The sequence below is a fragment of the Petaurus breviceps genome, unplaced genomic scaffold, assembly GCF_028583685.1.
Source record: "Petaurus breviceps papuanus isolate PSGF00001 unplaced genomic scaffold, PetGlider_PUasm1.0 90994, whole genome shotgun sequence".
In the NCBI taxonomy this organism is placed as follows: domain Eukaryota; kingdom Metazoa; phylum Chordata; class Mammalia; order Diprotodontia; family Petauridae; genus Petaurus; species Petaurus breviceps.
In genome coordinates, this window is record NW_027187393.1 from 6512995 (window position 1) to 6536141 (window position 23147).

The 23147-nt window shown below is 37.7% G+C and overlaps 2 protein-coding genes across 2 annotated transcripts in view; one reads left to right on the plus strand and one right to left on the minus strand.

Annotated features, from left to right (window-relative positions):
- The window catches only part of GGT7 (gamma-glutamyltransferase 7), a 40176-nt gene extending 39938 nt beyond the window's left edge, over window positions 1-238 (minus strand). The window contains exon 1 of the mRNA XM_069077536.1: window positions 33-238. Within this exon, the coding sequence (XP_068933637.1) occupies window positions 33-201 (169 nt within the window). The 5' untranslated portion in view covers window positions 202-238. The remainder of the gene's footprint in view (window positions 1-32) is intronic.
- Window positions 1-23147, plus strand: part of ACSS2 (acyl-CoA synthetase short chain family member 2) — a 139764-nt gene that overhangs the window by 31038 nt on the left and 85579 nt on the right. The window lies entirely within an intron of this gene.

Below are 23147 nucleotides of genomic sequence, written 5' to 3' on the forward strand. Positions count from 1 at the left end.
GTCAGTCTGAGCTCCGCGGGGCCCTCCCTCACCTGTGTCTGGGTCCCCCAAGAACGCATCCTCGTCCTTGCGGCAGCGTAAGGGGACGGCAGGAGCCGGTTCGTCCTCCGGCAGCCGCGGGAAGCTCGTGATGCTCATGTAGTCCACCGGCGAGTACGCGCCCAAGGCGCTCTCCTGGCTCGCCTCCTTCTCCGCCGCCATCCTCACCCTAATCTGCCCCAGCAGCGCAGCGGCGGAAGTGACTGCGGGGCCTGGGAGAAGGGATGGGGGATGGGGAGCAGAGAGGGGGCGGGGCTTGTGGTCTGGGGGCGGAGCCTGAGGCCCTGTAAGTTGGGGTACTAAAGTAGGTGCCCCCACTTAAGTGGGGCTGTGTCCCAGGTTGACCCTGAGGCTGAGTGGCTGTCATGTTCTAGGAAGAGCCATGGAGTTGGAGGAAGGACAGTGCAGAGGAAGAAATGGAAGCCGTAACCAATGACTCTCAAGAGGGTCTCTGATCTGGGGAGGCACCCAAGTAGATCATGCTTCTTTCTTCATCAGTTCCTCCCAGTTATGGCCAATACCCACTCTTCTTTCATCTCTGTTTCTCACTCATTGGGAGCCCATTATAATTGGCATTCCATTCATGTTTTCCTCCCTATCTCCTTCAGATCTCCATTCTCATCTTTATCCCTAGGCCCAACCTCAATCCCATCCCCAAACCTATCTCCATAACTCTTTCCTCATCCTCCATCTCCATCCCAGTCCCCTCTCTTTATACCGATCTCTACCCCCATTTGTCATCCCTATCCCCATCCTTCTTTCTATCCTCCATCTCAAGCCTGTCCTGGATCTTAGACCTAGAGCTGGTAGGGATCTTAGAAGTCATCTTCTGCAACTCATTCATTTTACAGGTGAAGAAACCAGGGCACAGGGAGATTATTCAACTTGCCCAAAGTCTTATATGTAGCAAGCAGAAGAAGCAGCATTTAAACCTTCTAACTCATTATTCAGTGCTCTTCTAATTACACAATACTTCCAGAGTTCCTTCATTCTTAACTTTATTCTTATCTGCAATTGCATCCCCATACTAATTCCCATCCCCATTTTTGACATAACAACTAAATTAATAAAGGAAAAATGAACTGAATTTCAAAAACATATAGTAACACAATAATAGTAGGAGACATTAATCTTCTTCTCCTAGAGTTGGACAAATCTAACAGAAAGCTAAACAAAAGGGAAAATGTAGAATTGAACAAAGTGTTGGGGAATTTAGAACTAACAAAAGATGGCATATTCTGAATGGGATCACTAGATGGTATATACTTATGTTATGTCATATCATATTATATTAGTGCCCTGACATTTTAAAAAATAGACCATTTATTAGGGAGCAAAGAAATTGCAAATATAAAAAAAAACACAAGAAATACTAAACACATCCTTTACAGAACATAATGAAATTTAAATAGTATTCACTTTGGGGAACACAGACAAAAGATGCAACCTAAATATATACTTAAAAATGAAATTCTGACATAAGTGATCAAAGAACAAATCATACAAACAATAATGCAAAAGAAAAAATGAGTAAACCGACAAAATTTCTGGGATATAGCTAAAATAAAAAATTATATCCCTATAAACATACATTCTCACTACAACACACTTGAAAAGTGGTCATCCAGCCTTTCCTTGAAGACTACCTGTGGAGAAGAACTCATTATCTCTCACGGCAGCTCATTTCACTTTTGGATAGCTCTCATAGCTAGGAAATATTTCCTTATATCAAGTCTAAATTCTTTTCTACAATTCATTGCCCCTAGTTCTGCCTGAAGGGGCTAAAGAAAACAAATCTAATTCCCTTTCTACATGTCAGTGTTTCAAGTATTCCAAGACAAAGATCATTTTTGCTCTGATTCTTCTTTCTTCAGGCCAAACAATCTAAATTTCTTCAACAGACCCTTATATGGCTCTGACTTGAAGACCTTCACCATTCTGGTTGTGTTCCTATGGAAATTCTCTAGTTTATCAATGCCCTTCCTAAAATATGATATCTAGAACTAAATACAATACTTCACACATAGTACAACCAGGGCTAAGGATTGTGAGATCTCCATATTACTATGTTTCTTTTGAGACAATCCAAGATCAAATTAGTTTTTTTGATTACCATATCATATTTTTGACTTATTGAGTTTATGGCCCACTAAAACCCTCAGATATTTTTCCGACCAATTGCTTGTCTAATATTTTATTAGATTGTAGGCAATGGCTGCCCATCTTGTACTTGAGAAGTTGATTTTTTAAATTCAAATGTAAGACTTTACATTCATCTCTATTCAATTTCATCTTAATGTATTCTATTAGGTTCTGAGAGCCTGTCAAGATCCCTTGTATAGTATCAGTATAGAGGGATAGTATCAACTATCCCTCTCAGTTTGGTGTCATCTGTAATTTTGATGAGAATCCTCTCTATGCATTTATTTGAGACACTGATTTGGGGATGGGAGGAGGAGAAAGGACCCAGACCTGTGATTTCATTGTTATAGGAAGCTTTGAGTGAGGAACTTCCTTTACCAAGGCAGCTCTGCTCTCTAGTCTTATAGAGTTGGTTGGTGGACATTAACTAACTTGCCCAGAGGTTAAGTGATTGCCATTCCCTGCTTGAATGTATCAGAATAGGAACCTGATGTGAATTTTCTGTACTCTGAAGCTGGTTTAATGTCCATTATGCCAGATAGTCCTAAAAGTCCTTGATAAATAGGTCAAACAGCACAGGGTCAAATAGAGATTCCTGCAGTGTTCCACTAGAGAGTGCCTTCCAAATTCACATGGAATAGAATACTATTGTGCTGAAGGAAATGATGAAAGGGTGGTTTCAGAGAAACCTGGGAAGACTTGCATGAACTGTTTTGAAGTAAAATGAGCAGAACCAGAACAATTTATGTAGTAACAATAATATTACAAAGATAACCAACTTTAAAAGACTTAGTAACTCTGATCAAGATAATGACTAACCATACCGTGTTTCCCCGATAATAAGACCTATCCTGAAAATAAGCCCTCCCCTTACTGTGTAAGATTCCTCTAAAATAAGCCCTCCCCCAAAAATAAGCCCTATTGAGATTGCTACTGTAGTGAAGGTGATCCCCTGCGCTACACGCTACATTACGGTACCCTCTGTATGCACCGTTCCCCACCCCTGGGAACGCACGAGCTGCATCCAATCAGAGCTGCAGCAGTGAGCGCGTCATCCTGTTCTTCCCCAGTGATTTGCTTGCTGGCGCCATCGAGAGCAGTGCTGCGGAGGAGAGCTGAGGCAGGACAACATAAGCCCTCCCCTGAAAATAAGCCCTCTGGTGTTTTTCTTTCCAAAAAAAATTTAATAAGACAGTGTCTTATTATCGGGGAAACACGGTAGTTCCAAAGGACTCATGATAAAACATGCTATCCACCTTCAGATAGAGAACTGATAGATTTTAGAAAGCAGACTGAAGCACATTTTCTTCTATTTCTCTTATTCTTTCTTGGAACATGACTAATATGGAAATTTGTTCTGTATATCTATACATATTTTTTAATGGATTTTATTTTTCTTGTCTTTTCAATGGGTAGAGGAGGGGGAAAGGAGAGGGAAAGAATTTGAAACTAAAAGTAAAATTGAATTAACAAAAAAAAAAACAAATTCACATGGCACTATAGCCTGTTTAACCAATCTTGAACCTAGCATCTAGCATGTAATTGTAGGGTTGAATCAACATAGGATCAGGTTTTTTAAAAATTTGAGTTCCAAATTTTCTTCCTCCTTTTAGCCCCTCCCATCCAGTGAGGAGGCAAGCAATATAGCAATTATATACGTTAAATCATGCAAAAATATATTTCCATATTATCCATGTTGCCAAAAAAAGCAAGAAAAATAAAGAAAGTGAAAAATTATACTTCAATTTGCACTCAGAATGCATCAGGTTGAATAGCATTTTTCATCATGGGTCCTTTGAAATTGTCTTGGATAATTGTCTTGATCAGAGTGACTCAGTTTTTCCACAGTTAATCATTGTTATAATATTGCTGGTTTTGTGAACAATGTTCTTCTGGTTCTGCTCACTTTACTTTGTATCAGTTCATATAAGTCTTCCCAAATTTTTCTGAACCCATCTCCTATGTCATTTCTTAGAGCAAAATAGTATTCCATCACAATCAAATATGACCACTTGTTTAGCCATTCTCCAACTGATGGGCATCCCCTCAATGTGCAATTCTTTGCCACCACAAAAAGAGCTGCTATAAATATTGTCTCCCTTTTCTTTGATCTATATGGAATACAGACCTAGTAGTGGTATTGCTGGGTCAAAGGGTATGCACAGTTTTATAGTCCTTAAGGACTAAAATTGATCTCCAGAAAGGTTGAATCAGTTCACACCAACAGTGCATTAGCATTTCTGTTTTTCCATATCCCCTGAGCATTTGTCCTTTTCCTTTTCTGACATGTTAGCCAATCTGATAGGTGTGAGGTGTTACTTCAGAATTGTTTTAATTTGCATTTCTCTAATCAATAGTGATTTAGGGCATTTTTTTTCATAAGACTATAGATAGCTTTGGTTTCTCCTTCTGAAAACTATTTATTCATATCCTTTGACCCACTATCAATTGGGAAATGGCTTATTTTCTAAATAAATTTTACTCAGTTACCTATATATTTGAGAAATAAGGCCTTTATCAAAGAAATATCATAAAAATTCTTTACCAGTCTCTTGTTCTCCTTCTAATTTTGTCTACATTTATTTTGTTTGTGAAAAGCTTTTTAATTTCATATAATCAAAATTATTCATTATACTTCCCATGACCTTCTCTTTCTCTTATTTAGTAATAAACTCTTCCCTTATCCATAGATCTGACAGGTAAATTTTTCCATGCTTCCCTAGTGTATTTATGATATCACTCTTTATGTTTAAATATGTATTGATTTTGATCTTATCTTGGCATATGATATAAGATGTTGGTCTCTAGTGTCTGCCAAACTACTTTCCAGTTTTCTCAACAATTTTTGTCAAATAGTGAGTTCTGGCCCCAAAAGCTTGGATCTTTGGGTTTATCAAACACTAGGTTATTGTGGTCATTTACTACTATTCTATTCCATATAGTCTAATCTATTCCACCGGATCAGTGCCTTTGAGACCATACCTTTCATCTCTAGCACCCAACCCAGCACTTGAACCTTAAACACCAGGCCCCTTACCTTTAGAACCCAGCATAAGACCATAGACTCTGGCACCAAACATTTTGCTGTCTTGACCTCAACTACAAATAGGACCTCTGACACCAGGATCCAATCTCTTTTCTTTCCTAGCACTTGAAAATGAACTCATTCTCTCTTCTGCAATTTATAGGGCTTTTGAGGAGGTGGGAATCCTAGTTCTTCATTCCTATCCGATGGCTGGCAAACTTCCACCTTTTGTTCTCTTTATCTAGTGATATAGGTTACCCAGCCTAAGTGAACTACACCCCTTTTCCCTGATACCATTCCCCATTCTCTCAGTCCCATGCCCATACCAAGTACACATTCGGTTCTATCTTCTTCTATTGTATACTCTGGAAACCTTGTTCAAACATATACAAACTTCCCTTCCTTTCCTCCTATATTCCTTCCATCTTCTGGCACTCTTGTATCCCCAGAAAATACTGCATCTTTGTCTATCTCAGGGGTGAAGAACCTGTGGCCTTGAGACTCTCTAGGTCCCCAAGTGTGGCCCTTTGAATCCAAACTCCACAGAACAAATCTCCTTAATAAAAGGATTTGTTCTGTAAAACTTGAACTCAGTGAAAGGGCCACACCCAAAGACTTAGAAGACTTTGAGGCTGCAGGTTCCCCACCCCTGGTCTATCTCCTTTGTCACTGGATACTACGTCTACTTTTATATTTCTTGTAATACTGCATCAAGAGGAGGAATGGGAACATCCCTTGTTCCCCACTGTCACTTCTAGCCCTTCCTTCAGCTGCCATTACTCAGAAACTTCTTCTCTTTTGAGGTTCAACCTATCCAAATATATTACCCTATCTAAATCTTGGTGGCATTATCTATCAGTCCTGAGGTGATCCTCTTTTCCTAAATTCAATACCTGATTCACAGCTTTCCTTCCCATCCCAACCTCTGCCCTTATATTTGGAGACTTCGATATACATTTTGATATCCCTATCAAATATCCTAACCTCTAAGTTCATCAACCTCCTTGGGTTTCATAACATTCACATAGACTCTACTTCAACTGTCATACCATTGAACTCACCATCACCAACAAGGATTCCATTTTTATGATCAAGAACTCTGAAATTCCTCTATCTGGTTATCACCTCCTCTCCTTCCACCTCTCCTTGTGCCTCACTTTTAAACCTTTTCTGTATCCTTACTTTGTCTCCCAGTTCCTCCATCTCTCAATGCTTTTCCAGGCCATCACCTCTGCTTGGGCTTCACTTTTCCCCTTCCCAATCCTGATCTTATAATAAGCCAGAACATACCTTGTACTCTCTGCTAGAATCTCTTGCCCTCTGATTCTATCATCATTTGTGCCTTGCCAACTCCCAGCCCTGAATTGACCCCATCATTCTACCTGATCTTACTCACCTGTTGCTGAATCGCTGGAGGAAGTCAAATTGTGTTGCCTGTGTCTACTACAAATTTAAGTTAGTTAAGCTCAATTAGGTACTCTTTACTTCAAGACAATCCTTTTGCTCTTCTTTGATTGATTATTGTGCTTCTCATGACTCCTATTCTGAACCTTTTCTTCTCTCCTCAAGCTACATTCCCCTCCTCAGTAGAGAACTTCATTTAACACTTAGAAAAGTGAAGCCATTTGCTCTGAAATCGTTCTTTTCCCCTCTCCTATATCTCATTACTTAATATTATCCCCCATTCTCTTTTGCACTGACCTCTGATGAAAAGGGGGTTCTTTTCACAAAGGTCAGCACCTTTACTTGTACTGTTTCCATTCCATGCCCTCCCATCTTTTCCAGCAGTTTGCACTCTCCAATTTTTTTTTTTTTTTTGCTTTTTGGAAGGGAGAGGGAAGGGCAATTGGAGTTAAGTGATTTGCCCAAGGCCACACAGCTAGTAAGTGTGTCAAGTGTCTGAGGCTGGATTTGAACTCAGGTCCTCCTGACTCCAGGGCTGGTGCTCTATTCACTGTGTCACCTAGCCGCCCCTACTCTCTAATTTCCAATCTCTCCCTATCTATTGGCACATTTCTTACCTACAAACAGGCCCAAGTCTCCCCCATCCTTAAAAAATTTTTTCCCAGGATTCTACCACCTCCTCAAGCTATTGTATTATCTCTTGCCTCCTTTTAACGACTAAACTTTTTTATTTGTTTATTTTTAATTTAGTATTTTATTTTCCCCCAGTTACATGTAAAAACAATTTTTAACATTCATTTTTAAAACTTTGAGTTCCAAATTCTCTCCCTTCTTCTCTTCCCCCTCCTCCATTGAGAAGGCAAGCAATTCCATAAAGGTTATAGTGTAGTCATGCAAAACATTTCCATAATAATCACTTTGTGAAAGAAAACATAGACAAAAAAAAACCTCAAGAAAAATAAAGTTTAAAAAGTGTGCTTCAATATGTATTTAGATACCATCAGTTCTTTATCTGAGGATGGATAGTATTTTTCATCATAAGTCCATCAGAGCTGTCTTAAATCGTTTTATTTCTGATAAATCATTCACAGCTGATCATCTTACAATATATGTTACTTTGTACACAGTACATTTCGCTTTGCATCAGCCCATGCAAATCTTTCCAGGTTTTTTGTGAGAATCCTGCTCATCATTTCTTATAGTACAATAGTATACTATTACATAACAACCTGTTCAGCCGGTCCCCAATTGATGGGCATCCCCTCAATTTCTAATTCTCTGCCCCCTGCTACAAATACTCTTTTGTACTGATATGTTCTTTTCCTTTTTGTTTTTTTCTCTTTTGGGATACAGACCTAGCTCAAAGGGTATGCATGGTTTTAGAGCCCTTTGGGCATAATTCCAAATTGCTTTGCAGAATAGTTGAATTAGGTCATGACTCCACCAACAATGCATTAATGTCTCATTTTTCCCACATCCCCTCTAACATTTGTCATTTACCTTTTCTGTCCTATTAGCAAGTCTGATAGGTATGAGGTAGTATCTCAGAATTGTTTTGATTTGTATTTCTCCAACAAGTATTTTTTCATATGGCTATAGATAGGCTTTGATTACTTCATCTGAAAACTGGTCACATATTTTGATCATTTATCAATTGTAAATGGCTCTTATTTTTATAAATTTGACTCAGTTCTCTATATGTTTGAGGAATGAGATCTTTATCAGAGAAACTTGCTTCAAAAATCACTAAACGACTTTTAAAAAATATTTTATTTTTTCCAATTGCACATAAAAGCAAATTTTAACATTCATTTTAAAGAAATTTTTAATTCTAAATTCTTTCCCTCTCTCCCTCTCTCTGAGACATTGAGCAATTTGATATAGGTTATACATATGCAATCATGCAAAACATACTTCTATATTAAACATATTAAAAAAGAAAACAGACCAAAAAAGACACAAAAAATAACGTGTTATTATACTTTGATCAGCATTCAGATTCCATCAGTTTTTTTTCTCTGGAGGTAGATAGCATTTTTTATCTTGAGTCCTTTGGAATTGTCTTGATCATTGTATTGCTGAGAATAGGTAAGTCATTCACAGTGGATGATAGTACAATATTGCTGTTACTGTGTGCAATGTTCTTCTGGTTTTGCTCACTTCACTTTGCACCAATTCATGTAAGTCTTTCCAGGTTTTTCTGAAAACAGCCTGCTCATCATTTTTTTCTTAATATTCTATTTTTTCTCCAGTCACATATAAAGACAATTTTCAACATTAATTTTTCTTCTCCCTCCCTGAAAGAATAAGCAATTTGATATGTTATACATGTTCAGACATGGAGAATATATTGCCATATGAGTCATGTGAAAGAAGATACAGACCCCCCCCAAAAAAACATGAAAAAATACAAAAAGCAAAAAATAGTATGCTTCAATATGTATTTAGACTCCATTAGTTCTTTTTCTAAAGGTGGATAGCATTTTTTTATCATGAATCCTTTGGAATTATCTTGGATCATTGTATGGTTGAGAAGAGCTAGTCATTCACAGATCATCATACAGTATTGCTACTACTGTGTGCAATGTTCTCCTGGTTCTGCTCACTTCACTCAGCATCAATTCATATAAGCCTTTCCAGGTTTTCCTGAAATCAGCTTGCTTATCATTTCTTATAACCCAGTAATATTCCATTACAATCATTTGCCACAACTTGTTCAGTCATTCCCCAACTAATGGGCATCCCATTAGCCACCACAAAAAAGAGTTGCTATAAATACTAATATGTGTGTGTGCACATGTGTGTATATATGTATGTGTGTCTTTTCCCTTTAAAAAAATTTCTTTGGGATACAGAACTAGTAGTGGTCACTGGGAAAAAGGGTATCAATAGTTCCCTTTGGACATAGTTTCAAATTGCTCTTCAGAATGGTTAGATCAGTTCACAACTCCACCAACAATACATTAGTGCCCCAATTTTCCCACAGTGCCTCCAACATTTCTCATATTCTTTTTCTGTCATATTAGCCAATCTAATAGGTATGAGGTGGTACCTCAGAGTTGTCTTAATTTGTGTTTGATTTAGAGCATTTTTTTGTATGACTGTAGATAGCTTTGATTTCTTCATCTGAAAACTGCCTGTTCATATCCCTTAACCATTTATCAATTGGGGAATGACTTATATTCTTATAAATTTGGCTCAGTTCTCTATATATTTGAGAAATGAGACCTTTACCAGAGATAAAGATTTATAAAAAAAATTGCTATAAAAATATTTGTTTCCCAGCTTTCTGCTTTCCTTCTAATCTTGATTGCATCAGTTTTGTTTGTGCAAAAAAATTTTAAATTAATGTAATTGAAATTATACATTTTATATCTTGTAATGTTCTCTATCTCTTGTTTGGTCATAAATTCTTCCCTTATTCATAGTTCTGACAGGTAAACTATTCCTTGCTCTCCTACTTTGTCTATGGTATCACCCTTTATGTCTAAATCACGTACCTATTTTGATCTTATCTTAGTATACAGTGTGAGATGTTAGTCTCTATCTAGTTTCTGCCCAACAGCTTCTCAGTTCCCAGCAATTTTTGTCAAATAGTGAATTCTTGTCCTAAAGCTTAGATATTTGCATTTATCAAACACTATATTACTATGGACATTACCTACTGTGCATTGTTTACCCAATCTGTTCCACTGATCTACTACTCTATCTCTTAACCAGTATCAGATGGTTTTGAGGATTACTGCTTTATAAAACTAGGCTAAACCCTTAAAAAACGGTGTCTATATTCACTTCTCTCATATCTCAACTCTTTGCAATCTGGCTTTCAGTCTCATTTTTCAAATGAAATTCCTCTTTCCACAACTGCTAGTTATCTCTTAATTTCCAAATCTGATGTCATTTTCAGTGAAGGATTAAAATCACCAGAACACATCAGATTTGGAAATTAAGAGATAATTGATGTCATTTAGGTGAAAGGAGAGTAGCATCCTAGTGTTCTGGGTTGTATAGCCAGTTAAGTATCAATATCCTGAGAAGTGACTTTCAGAAATTACCTTTAGGACTCAGGCCAGGGATAGCTGAGATAACCACTCATTCCTCATTTGGACATGGATTTGGTCAGACCCATGGCTACTTAGTTCAAGTTGAGCTAAGTTTGAACCTACTCTATCCAGAGATCAAGATGGTGTAGGAGTATGCCCTCTGAGGTGTTGGGGGGAAATGTTTATACTTCTGTTCTTGCGATATAGTAAGTAAATATCCCTGTAAAAGCTTTAAAAAAAAGTTTTTATTAGATTTTTCAAGACACCAGGAAAACACATCCTTATAAACCTTTGCTAGCTGTACTCCATCCCTGGCCAGGGGCCTTTCTCTCCTATTTTAAACTGTGGTCCAGAAATCCAAATCATTTTCTCATATACTATCTGTTTAATAAACTGTTCCCCTCTCAAATCTGGCTACCTTTTCTACACCCCTTGCTTTCAATGGGAAGCAATTACAAAAACACTACCATTGCTCCTAGTATCTTCAATTTCTTGACCCTGTATGCATAATTTTTGGCAATGCCTTCCAAGTTCTTTCTGGCAGTATTATTTGTGTTCATGTGAATCACCCGAAGTATGTAGGAGTCATTAATTTTTATAAATCCTGGGAAGTTCTCTATTATCTTGGATACATGCCCTAAAAAAGCAACAGATTTCATTGTTGTTGATGTCAAGTTAACAAATAGCTTCCTCAGTTCCCTTCAGCAAAGAATGACCCATTCTGTTCTTTCTTCTTTGATCCTTAATGGATAATGTCCAACATGGCAGCAAGTGAAGATCCATATCACCATTCCTTGGAAGACAAGAACTTTCTTCTTCCTTAATGGAATTCACCCCTATTGTCTTCAAATTCTTTTCTTAGCTGCAAGTGTTCAGTGGTCCCTCTTCTTCTCTTCCTTCTCTGTATCACATTCTTCCACTCTCCAACTTCCTGGTAAAAGTCAAGGTTACCTTCTAACTCTTGAGATACTTTTTCTTCTTGGTTTTCATATCCCCAAACCTTTTATTGTTGTTATTGTTTTTGATTTTAGGAATACTTCATTGTCCTTGAAAACCTGGAGTGTGGAAAGATATTTCTCAAGCCATTTCAGCTTTTTTTCCTAAGCAGGAAATGAGCCTGTACTTTTCATAATTAGTAAAATAATCAGTAGTCAGCTGACCATGGCAGAAATACAAATGGAGAACATTTGGTACAAGTCATTACAAAATTCTCCCTGCTCTCAATTCTTACTGGTGATGTACACACACATACACACACACACACATGCACGCACGCACATTACATACATATATACACACATATGTATGTGTGTATATTTCATATATATATATATATATATATATTACCCCTTTACATCCCTGTACCCTTTTACCACCTCTTAATAATTTAACAGTCAAACTCAACTTCCTTTTCCTTTTCTCACTAAATTCTTAACTCCATCTTACCAAAATTTAACTTGCCTTTTTGCTTTTTTTTTTTTTTGGAGGGGGAAGGTAGGACAATTGGGGTTAAATGACTTGCCCAAGGTCACACAGCTAGTTTTGTATTAAGTGTCTTAGGCCAGATTTGAACTCAGGTCTTCCTGACTCCAGAGCCGGTGCTCTATTCACTGTGCCACCTAGCCACCCCTAACTTGCCTTTTCTTGCCTTGCCTTACCAACTACCTTTTCTTGAGTTTTCCTCCTTCTCCTCTTCCTCCTCCTCCTCCTCTCCCTCATCTAATATTTCTTGTCCTAAATTCTTTTCCTCCTTCAGATTGAACTTTCCCCTTACCCTTCCTTCTGCTTGAGTTGATTTCCTTCAATTTTTCCTCAAGTTTTTCCAAATTTCTCCTCTCTCTATCTAACCACTTTCTTCACAAATCCAAAGTCCTACAGATACTTTATAATTTCCTTCTTACTGATTTCAAATTGCTCTCTTACTCTAGTCTCTTCTGCCACACAACTCTCTCCTTTGGAAGAACAAATCAAGATTGAGTCCTTTCCATCTCTACCTCCTTTCTAATACAAACCAAATCCTCTACTCTTTGCTCTTCCCATTCTCAGACCCAATATTCACTCCTACTCTGAGAAGCCTCATGTTTTTATCTCTCTACCTGGGCTACTATGTGGTTTTGAACACATATTGATATTGTTTTCCTGTCTTGTGTTTCATTATTTTCTACTCTTAGCTGAAAAAGTGTAGAAGATGGAATGTTAAGCTACGACCAAGTGAGAATGAAAGGGTCTGAAGAACTACTAGAGGTCCAGGAATTGTAGTCCATACCAGACTTTGGTGTCCACTGAGCTTAGTCAACCAGGAGTGAACATGTCACTTTGAATGATTTGTTTTACTCAGCTTTCCAGTGGATCAGTTCCTGAGAAGTTGTATCCTGCAAGTGAGTGAGGGACTCCATCCATTTGATTATGCAGCGTTTGGATGTGAACTTAATGAATTCAATGTTTGTGGAAGCCATTTTAAATTTGAACTCTCTCGCCAGAGGCCCAGGTGGTACAGTGTAGAGTGTACCTTGAATTTGTTGTACTTGTGTTTTTATTATATCTGCTCAGCAAATATCTCTTTATAAAAGCAAATCAACATTAAGTGGTTATCATTGATATCAAGAAGGTAACAATGGGCTACATTGAATAATGGAGTGCTAATCCCTGCTATTGATGATACTAAGGAGATATTAATGGCAAATTATGCTGGGACATTAATCACTCGTGCTTGACATTGAGGAGAATATATTGGAATGGGAACTCAAGCTGATATTGTTAGAAAAACATAAAGGTAGGCTTTGAGCTGAATCTTGAAGGAAGTCAGGGCATTTAGGAGACAAAGGTGAGGCAGGCAGGGTAGAATTCCAGTGCAAATTCACCAAAATGGCAGATGAAGAGTGGTTTGTGAAGAGCATCACAGGATAAAGAAAAGCAATTAAGTCAGTTTACAAAGCAACCATGTCTACCATAATTTACAACATTTCACATTCTTGGTTCTCCCCTCCAAGGAAAGGAGGGATGTTCATTTTTCTCTTTGTTGTATGGGGTCAGGATGGGTCATTACAATTATATATAGCTTTCAGCTTTTAGTCATTCTTTTCATTTACATTATTGTGGCAATTTGTGTTTATTTTTCTACTGGTTCTGTTTGTTTCACTTCAAATCAGTTCATACAATTCTTCCCATGTTTTTCTGAATTCCTCATATTCAGTTTCTTTTTTTTTCTTTTTAATGTTTCAAATTCTGAACTGAATGAACAACAAATAAAAAGAGCATTTTGATATACAAAGTAGAACATAAAAAGAGGATTATAAATGAAGCTGTGAATCTTTCTGGTGTACATTTTGCTTTTCCTTTTAAGTAAATAATAAATTCAACATGGAATTTTCAAAGCTGTCTTTGTCTGTGTTTCATTTTGCCTTCTGTTCTCTTCTGTGAGTTTTAAAAAAAATTTTTTAATCATTGAAAATCCTCCTTTCCCTCCCACATCCTCCACCCCAAGTGAGAAAGAAAGAAAAACAAAACCAGCATTACAAATGAGTTTTATTGTTGTTCAGCTGTTAGGCCACTCCTGACTCTTCATGACTCCATGGAACATAGCACACCAGGCCCTTCTATCCTCCATTATATCTCAAAGTCTGTCCAAGTTCATGTTCATTGTTTCCATGGCATTCTTTATCCATCTCATCCTCTGTCTTCCCCTTTTCCTTTTGCCTTCAATCTTTCCCAATATCAGGGTATTTTCCAACGAATCCCATCATGTGACCAAAGTACTTAAGCTTTAGCTTCAGTATTGATCTTCAAGTGAATGGCCTGAATTAATTTCTTTAAGTATTGATTGATTTGATCTTCTCACTATTTAAGGGACTCTCAAAAGTCTTCTCAACCACCACAATTTGAAAGTGTTAATTCAGTAGTGCTCAGCTTTCCTTATAATCCAATTCTTAGAGACATACATTACTATTGGAAAAACCATAACTTGGAATATACAGACCTTTGTCAGCAAAGTGATATCTCTGGTTTTTAGTATGTTCTCCAGATTTGCCATAGCTTTCCTTCCAAGGAGCAAGTATCTTTTAATTCATGGCTGCAGTCACTGTCTATAGTGATCTTTGAATCTAATAATAGAAAATCTGACACTGCTTCCATTTCTTCTCTCTTTATTTGCCAGGAAGTGATGGGACCAGTTGCTGAGATCTTAGTTTTTTTTTTTTTATGTTAAGCTTCAAGCCAGCTTTTACACACTCCTCTTACAAACAAGTGTAGTCAAGCAAAGCAAATTTCTACATTGACCATATCCCCCCCAAAATAGGTCTCAATTTGGACTCTGAGTTCAACACTTCTCCTTCTGAAGGCAGGTAGCATGGATCATTATCAGTCCTCTGGCATTGTAGGCAGTCATATTCATAGTTTCTTACAGCGTAATAATATACCATGAATTGAGATACCACAATTTGTTTAGTAATTCCCCAGTATATTAGGTATCCACTTTATTTTTAGTTTTTTTGATATCACAAAAGATGCTACTATGAATATTTTGGCATATATGAGACCTTTTCTTCTGTCTTTGATTTTTTTTTGGTTCAAACACCCAGTAATGGCACTGTGGGATCAAAAGGAATCAATAGTTCAAGAACTTTGCAAGACTTATTCTTGATGACTTTAATTATTTCTTAGATTGCTATCTAGCTCTAGATAATAATAATTGCTACCATTTTTTTCTTTAGGGCTTTGCAAAGCACTTTACAAATGCTATCTCATTTTATCCTCACAATCACCTTAGGAGGTAAGTGATATTATTATCTCCATTTTACAGATGGGGAAACTGACGAGAAACTGAGTGGTCAAGTGATTTGCCCATCATCACACAGCTAGTAAGTGTCTGAGACAGGATGATTTGAACTTAGGTCTTTCTGACTCAGATCCAGCTCTCAATCCAATGAACTACCTAGCTGTCTATGATTTATAATCCTGTAATGATCCTAAACCACAATGAGTCTTTTTGATCATTGATTCTTTTTCTATATTCACTAACCATCACTTTAATTCTAGAATTTTGCCAGTAATCAAAGTTAAGTTAGCTGCAAACTCTATGCTCCCCTCTTTTTAGAAAATCAGGCACACTCAATTGGGTATCTTACCCTATAGGAAAGTCGGGGGGAAGGGGATAAGAGGGGGGATGATAGAAGGGAGGGCAGATTGGGGGAGAAGGTAGTTAGAAAAAAAAACACTTTTGAAAAGGTACAAGGTCAAAGGAGAAAATAGAATAAGTGGGGGGCAGGATAGGATGGAGGGAAATAAACCCAGTCTTTCACAATATAACTGCTATGGAAATGTTTTGCATAACTACACACATACAATCTATATTGAATTGCTTGTCTTCCCAGTGGGGGGTAGGTAAGGAGGGAAGAAGGGAAAGAATATGGAAATCAAAATTTTAAAAACAAATGTTAAAAAATTGTTTTTTAAATGCAACTGGGGTATAGAAACCCATCTTGCCCTACTAAAAAGTTGGGGGGAATGGGGGAGGACATAAGAGAGAACAGATTAGGGGAAAGGGTATTCAGTAGACTTGATATCTTGGGGTGGGGGGGTAAGGGAAAGACAGTGAGAAATTTGTAACTCAAAATCTTGTGTAAATGATTGTTGAAAACTAAAAATAAATAAATTTATAAAAAAAGAAAGCTCTTTGCCTTTCTCCAATTTTGTAGTACAGTACCCCTCTTTCTCCACAATTTTTATTTATTTTTTTTGAGGGGGAAGGCAGGGCATTTGGAGTTAAGTGGCTTGCCCAAGGTCACATGGCTAGTAAGTGTTAAGCGTATGAGGTCAGATTTGAACTCAGGTCCTCCTGACTCCAGGGCTGGTTTTCTACAATCTTTTAAAAAGTCACTGACAGAGATCATTGTTCTCATATCAAATTCCTAATCCTCAATTTTTTTTCTGTCCTTTCCCCCCTCACAGACCCAATTTCATTGCCATCCTTATCTTATTCCTATCCTTACCTCTAACTTCATCTCCATCTCCAATAGCATTCATATCTATCTATCTATCTATCTATCTATCTATCTATCTATCTATCTATCTACTCTTTTCCAACCCCAGCCTTTGTACCTTTCCTATCCCAAACTGAATATTCAATCACATCCACATCCAAGTATTCAACCCCATCCTTGTTAAATTCCCCAATCCATTCTCCTAATACACAACCTAATTCCCATCCTTAATCCTACCACTATTTTCACCTTGAGTCCTTTTCCCATCTTCATTTCTAACTTTAACTCTATCTCTACTACTTCTTAATCCCTTTCTTCCAATTTCTATCTCCATTCCCATCTCCATTTTCCTGTCTCCATCTCCATTCTTTTTTTTTTTTAAGCAATTGGGGTTAAGTAACTTGCTCAAGGTTACACGGCCAGTTATTTCTGGGTGTGGTGCTAAGTATCTGAGCTCGGATTCAATCCCCAGGTCATCCCGACACTGGGGCCGGTGCTCTTACTCGCTGAGCCACCTGGCCGCCCCTTCTCCCTCTCCATTCTTACCCCCTTCTCATTCCAAACCTTCTTCCCACTCTCATTCCCTTCCAATGCCTACCCCTTTTCCGTTACTCTTTATCTTATCATTCTTTCCCCTAAATATTTCTTTTATCTCATTTCTACCCCATTTTTGTCCTCATCCTAAATTTCTAACTACAACCCTAACCCCTTTTTCCCCTTTTCCCCATTCACAATTCTATCCCTAATTCCTTCTCTAGTTTCATCTCTAACCACATACCTACCCCTCTTCCTATTCCCCACTCTTATTTTCATCCTCACTCCCATTCTCTCCCTTAGCTGTATCTACATCTGTAGCACTTTTCTCATTTTCAACCCCAGTGTTAAATCAATATCAATGCCCATGCCCACGTCAAAACCCAATATCCTCTTAGAGATGGAAGATACAAGTGTGAGGTAAGAACAAGAACTATTCTTCAATAGATAAGTGATCCAAGGATATGAATAAACAGTTTTCAAACAAAGAAATGCAAGCTATCTACAACCATATGAAAGAATGCTCCAGGGGCAGAGTCAAGATGGCGGAGTAGAAACAGGATTTCCATGAGGCTCCAGCTCTCACCTCCTCCAATTCATGTAAAAGGGGACTCTGAACAAACTTTGAAGCTACAGAACCCACAAAATGACACAGAGAAGCTAACCTCCTGCTGAGGACAGCCCGGCCCGTCAGCAGCAAGCAGCCAGCGAAGCACTCTGGGAGCAGACCCGGCCCTGCATGAGCCAGCCCCAGGGTGGGCCTGACCAAACACCGGCTGGAGGGACTCTAGAGCACCAGCAGCTGTGGCGGTTTCCAGAATTATCAACATGTAGATACTAAGGACAAAGTGAGAGGTCAGTACAGTGTGGACTTTGGGATCCAGTAGTTGGGAGTGCATTGGCCTTTATCCCCTGGAGGAAGAAACAGCTGCGGCCAGGTGGCAGCTTCAGCTCCCGGCCTGCAGACTGTAGGCGGACCAAGCACCAGTCTGAGGGGTAATCGCTCTTACTTTAACCTTCTTGGACCTGGATTGCGGTCTAGGGTGGAGGTCCTGGGGTGTGTGACCAGCTTTCCAGAGCTTGTGGAGGCTTCAGAGAGGGCACCCAACTAATACCTCCAGCAGCTGAGAAAACTCCAGTGTTTGGAATGAAGCTCCCCTGTCTGGTGGCAGAGTCCTACTGTGGCAAAAAAAAAAAAAGCCCAGGGGTCAAGTAATTGAGTGGCAACATGACCAGGCAAAGGAAGCAAAGCAAACAGAGGAATTCAACATTAGACTCCTATTTTGGGGACAAAAAGGAGCAAAGCATGGAACAGGAGGAAGACAGTGAAGTCAGAACTCCTGCACCAAAAGCTTCAAAGGAAAATAGAGCTGGTTACAGGCCATAGAGGACTTTAAGAAGCAGATAAGAGAAGTGGAGAAAAAATTGGGAAGAGAAATGAGAATGATGCAAGAAAATTATGAAATGAGAGTCAACAGCCTGACTGAGGAAAATCACACCTTAAAAAACAGACTGACTCAAATGGCAAAAGAGGCTCAAAAAGGCAATAAGGAGAAGAATACCTTAAAAAGCTGAATTTGCCAGATGGAAAAAGAATCCCAAAAGCTTACTGAAGAGAATCATTCCTTCAGAATTAGATTGGAGCAAATGGAAGCTAGTGACTTTATGAGAAATCAAGATGCTGTTAAACAGATCCAAACAAATGAAAGAATAGAAGGCAATGTGAAATATCTCATTGGAAAATCCACTGACCTGGAAAATAGATCCAGGAGAGATAATTTAAAAATCGTTGGACTACCTGAAAGCCATGATCAGGGAAAGAACCTAGAAATCATCCTCCAAGAAATTCTCAAGGAAAACTGCCCTGATGTTTTAGAACCAGAGGGCAAAATAGAGGTTGAAAGAATCCACCAATCACCTCCTGAAAAAGATCCCAAAAAGAATGCTCTAGGTTACTTATAGGAAGAGAAATCCAAATTATAATGACTCAGAAATTTGACCTCACATCTGTAAGATTGTCAAAGATGGCAAAAGATGAAAATCAACCATCAATCAACCAAGACACACTAACTAAGCATCAACTGTGTGCCAGGTTCTAAGTGCTAGGGATACAAATATAAAAAATGAAATAGACCTTCTTTCAAGGGGCTTACTTTCTAATAGAGACGACAACAAGTACATATAAAAGTATTTACAGAATAAATATAAAGTAAATAAACACAAAGTAGTTAAACAAAAGGTAGTTTGAGAGGAAGGAAACTAGTAATTGGGAAGATCAGGAAAGATGTTATGTAGAAGGTTGTACTTGAACATCTTATAGGATGGGAGAGATCTTATGAGATAAAGATAAAGAGATGAGGGGATAAGCCTCCTTCAGGCTTAGAAGAGAGCCAATGCAAAGATACAGCAATATGTGGCAGAATGGTATGTGAGGAACAGAAAGAAAGTCAATTTGGCTGGACTTCAGAGTACAGGCGGGGTAGTGATATCTGATAATGTTGGGAAGATGGGTTGAAACTAAGTTTGTGAAGTGCTTTAAAGGTTAAACTGAGGAAGACAGGGACTCAGTGGAGTTGATTGAATAGGGAAGTCACATGGTCAGATCTATACTTAGGGAAAGTGACTTTGGCAGCAGTGGGAAGGATGGATTGGAGTGGGGAGAGAATTGAGGCAGGAAAAACAATAAAGAGGCTGTTGTATTAGTCATTCTAGGCTGGAGGTGATAAGGTCCTGAATTAAGAAGGTGGTAGTTATGAGAAGTAGCTGTACAGTGTTGGTAGATTTGAGAATTGGTCCAATTGCTGCAGCCTCTCCATTCTCACTTTTCCACTTGGAATCACTATCACTAAGAGCTGAGATGCCCCAAGGAAGCCTCCCAGTCAGCCAGGGACCCTGGGTGAGAGCTGTACAGTACCAGCAGCCCACTATCTACAGTGATACTTCTCCTCTTGCACTCAGACATCCAAGTCTGATGGCCCAAATGACTACCACCACAGCAGTAGCAGGGGGTTCAGCTATTAGGAACCTTCTTGGCTATGTCATTACTGGTGTCTTCAGTGGTAAAAGTAATATTTAGCCTGAAAGGTCTGACATTGCATACCAGGAGCCCCAGAGAATTCAGTCAGGAAGCAGCAGAAGTGGCTCAGCCCTTGCCACTATGAGATGAAGCAATTACTAGTGTCTGCTCAGAACCAGGGTGACCTCAGACTATGTGAGAGATTCAATGAGATGCTAAAGCAGTGAAGGGTTACAATAGATTAGCTTTATTCTGAGATCTTCAAAAGGAAGAAATGGAAAATCAACTCTGAAGATAAACTTAATTTAGCATAAAATAATAGTGAAATGGTAAAAGCTAAGACCACTAATACTTTGTTTCTTTGTCACTAATAGGCTTTCATTTCAGAACTACCTGAAAGGGAGGGTATTTCTATATTTTTTGTTGTTGCTTTTAAATAACATTTTTTTTCCAATTACATGTAAAGACAATTTTTAACATTCATTTAAAGAAAAATTTGAGTTCCAAATTTTCTCCTTCCTTCCCTCAACTCCACCCCCCCTGAGATGGTAAGGAATTTGACATAGGCTTTACATGTGCATTCATGCAAAACGTATTTCCATAATTGTCATGTTGTGAAAGACACAGAGTCAAAGTAAATATACATAAACATAAACACACAAATGAACATAAAGTGAAAAACAGTATGCTTCGATCTGCATTCAGACTCTTATCAGTTCTTTCTTTGGAGGTGGATAGCATTTTTCATTGTGAATCCTTTGGAATTGTCTTGGATCATTGAGTTGCTGAGAATAGCTAAGTCATTCACAGTTGATCATTATACAGTATTGCTGTTATTGTATACAATGTTCTCTCAGTTCTGCTCACTGCACTTTGCATCAGTTCATGTAAGTCTTTCCAGATTTTTCTGAAATCAGCCTGTTCATCATTTCTTACAGCACAACAGGCAGCCAAGTCTGGCTGTTCAGCCATTTGTTCATCATACTGTTCAGCAATTTCCCAAATATCCCCTCAATTTCTAATTCTTTGCCACCACAAAAACAGCTGCTACAAATATTTTTGTACAAATAGGTGCTCCCCATTAAAAAAAATCTCTTTTGGATATAGACCTAGTAGCGGTATTGGTGGATCAAAGAAAATGCATAGTTTTACCACCTTTTAGGAATAGTTCCAAAATTTTTTCTCCAGAGTGGCTGAATCAGTTCAAAATTCTACCAACAGTGCATTAGTGTCCCAATTTTACCATATCCCCTCCAACATTTGTCATTTTCCTTTTCTGTCATGTTAGACAGTCTGATAGGTATAAGGTAGTACCTCAGAGTTGTTTTAATTTGCATTTAATTTACATTTTTATTTAGAGCATTTTTTAATATAACTATAAAGAGCTTGGATTTCTTCATCTGAAAACTGTCTGTTCATACCCTTTCACCAACCAGCAATGGGGGAATGACTTGTATGCTTAGAGATTTGACTCAGCTCTCTATATATTTGAGAAATGAGGCCTTTATCAGAAACACTTGCTATGAAAATTGTTTCCTAGTTTTTTGCTTTCATTCTAATCTTGGTTGTACTGGTTTTGACTGTGCAAAACCTTTTAAATTTAATATAATCAAAATAATCCATTTTACATCTTATAATGTCCTCTATCTCTTGTTTGGTCATAAATTCTTCCTTTCAACTATTTATTTATTATTATTATTTTTTAAGCAATCAGGGTTAAGTAACTTGCTCAAGGTTACATGGCCAGTTATTTCTGGGTGTATCTGAGCCCGGATTTGATCCCCAGGTCATCCTGACACTGGAGCCAGTGCTCTTACTCGCTGTGCTACCTGGCCACCCCCCTTTCAACTATTTCAAGTAATTTTTTTAGTTGATTCTCTAAGTATATCATCATAACATTTGCAAAGAGTGATAGTTTTCTTTCCTCATTACCTACTCTCATTGCTTCAATTTCTTTTTCTTCTCTTATTGCTATAGCTAACATTTCTAGTACTATATTGAATAAAAGTTGTGATAATGCACATCCTTGCTTCACCCCTGATCTTAATGGGAAGGCTTCTGGCTTAGCCCCATTACACATAATGCATGCTGATGGTTTTTCAGATAGATTTTTTTTTAATCATTTTAAGGAAAGCTCTATTTATTACTTTGCTTGCTGGTATTTCTAATAAGAATGGGCATTATACTTTGTTGAAAGCTTTTTCTGCATCAATATTCATTAGGGACATTGGTCTAGTTTTCTTTCTCTGTTTTCACTCTTTCTGGTTTAGATATCAGCACCATATTTGTGTCATAAAAGGAATTTGGCAAGATTCCTTCTTCACTTATTTCCCCAAATACTATGCATAGTGTTAGAATTAATTATTCTTTAAATGTTTGGTAGAATTTACATGTGAATCCATCTGACCTTGGGGATTTTTTCTTAGGGAATTCATTGATGTCTTGTTCAATTTCTTTTTCAAAGATAGAGTCATTTAAATATTGTATTTCCCTTCTGTTAAACTATAATTTATATTTTTATAAATATTCATCCATTTTGCTTAGATTGTCAAGTTTTAGGAATATAATTGGACAAAATGGCTCCTAATAATTATTTTCATTCCATCTTCATAATTGAATACACCCTTTTCATTTTTGATACTGATAATTTGGCTTTCCTCTTTCTTTTTTTTTTAAATTAAATTAACCAAGGATTTATCTATTTTATTGTTTTTTTTTTTATAAAACCACATCTTAGTTTATTTATTAGTTCAATGTTTTTCTTACTTACAAATTTATTAATATCTTCTTTGACTTTCAGGATTTCCAATTTGATGTTTAATTGGGGATTTAAAATTTATTCTTTTTCTTTTTGTTTTTTTAATTTTATGCCCAATTTATTGATCTGTTCTTTCTCTATTTTATTGATGTAAGAGTTTAGAGATAAAAAATTTCCCATAAGTACTGCTTTGACTGCATTCCACAAA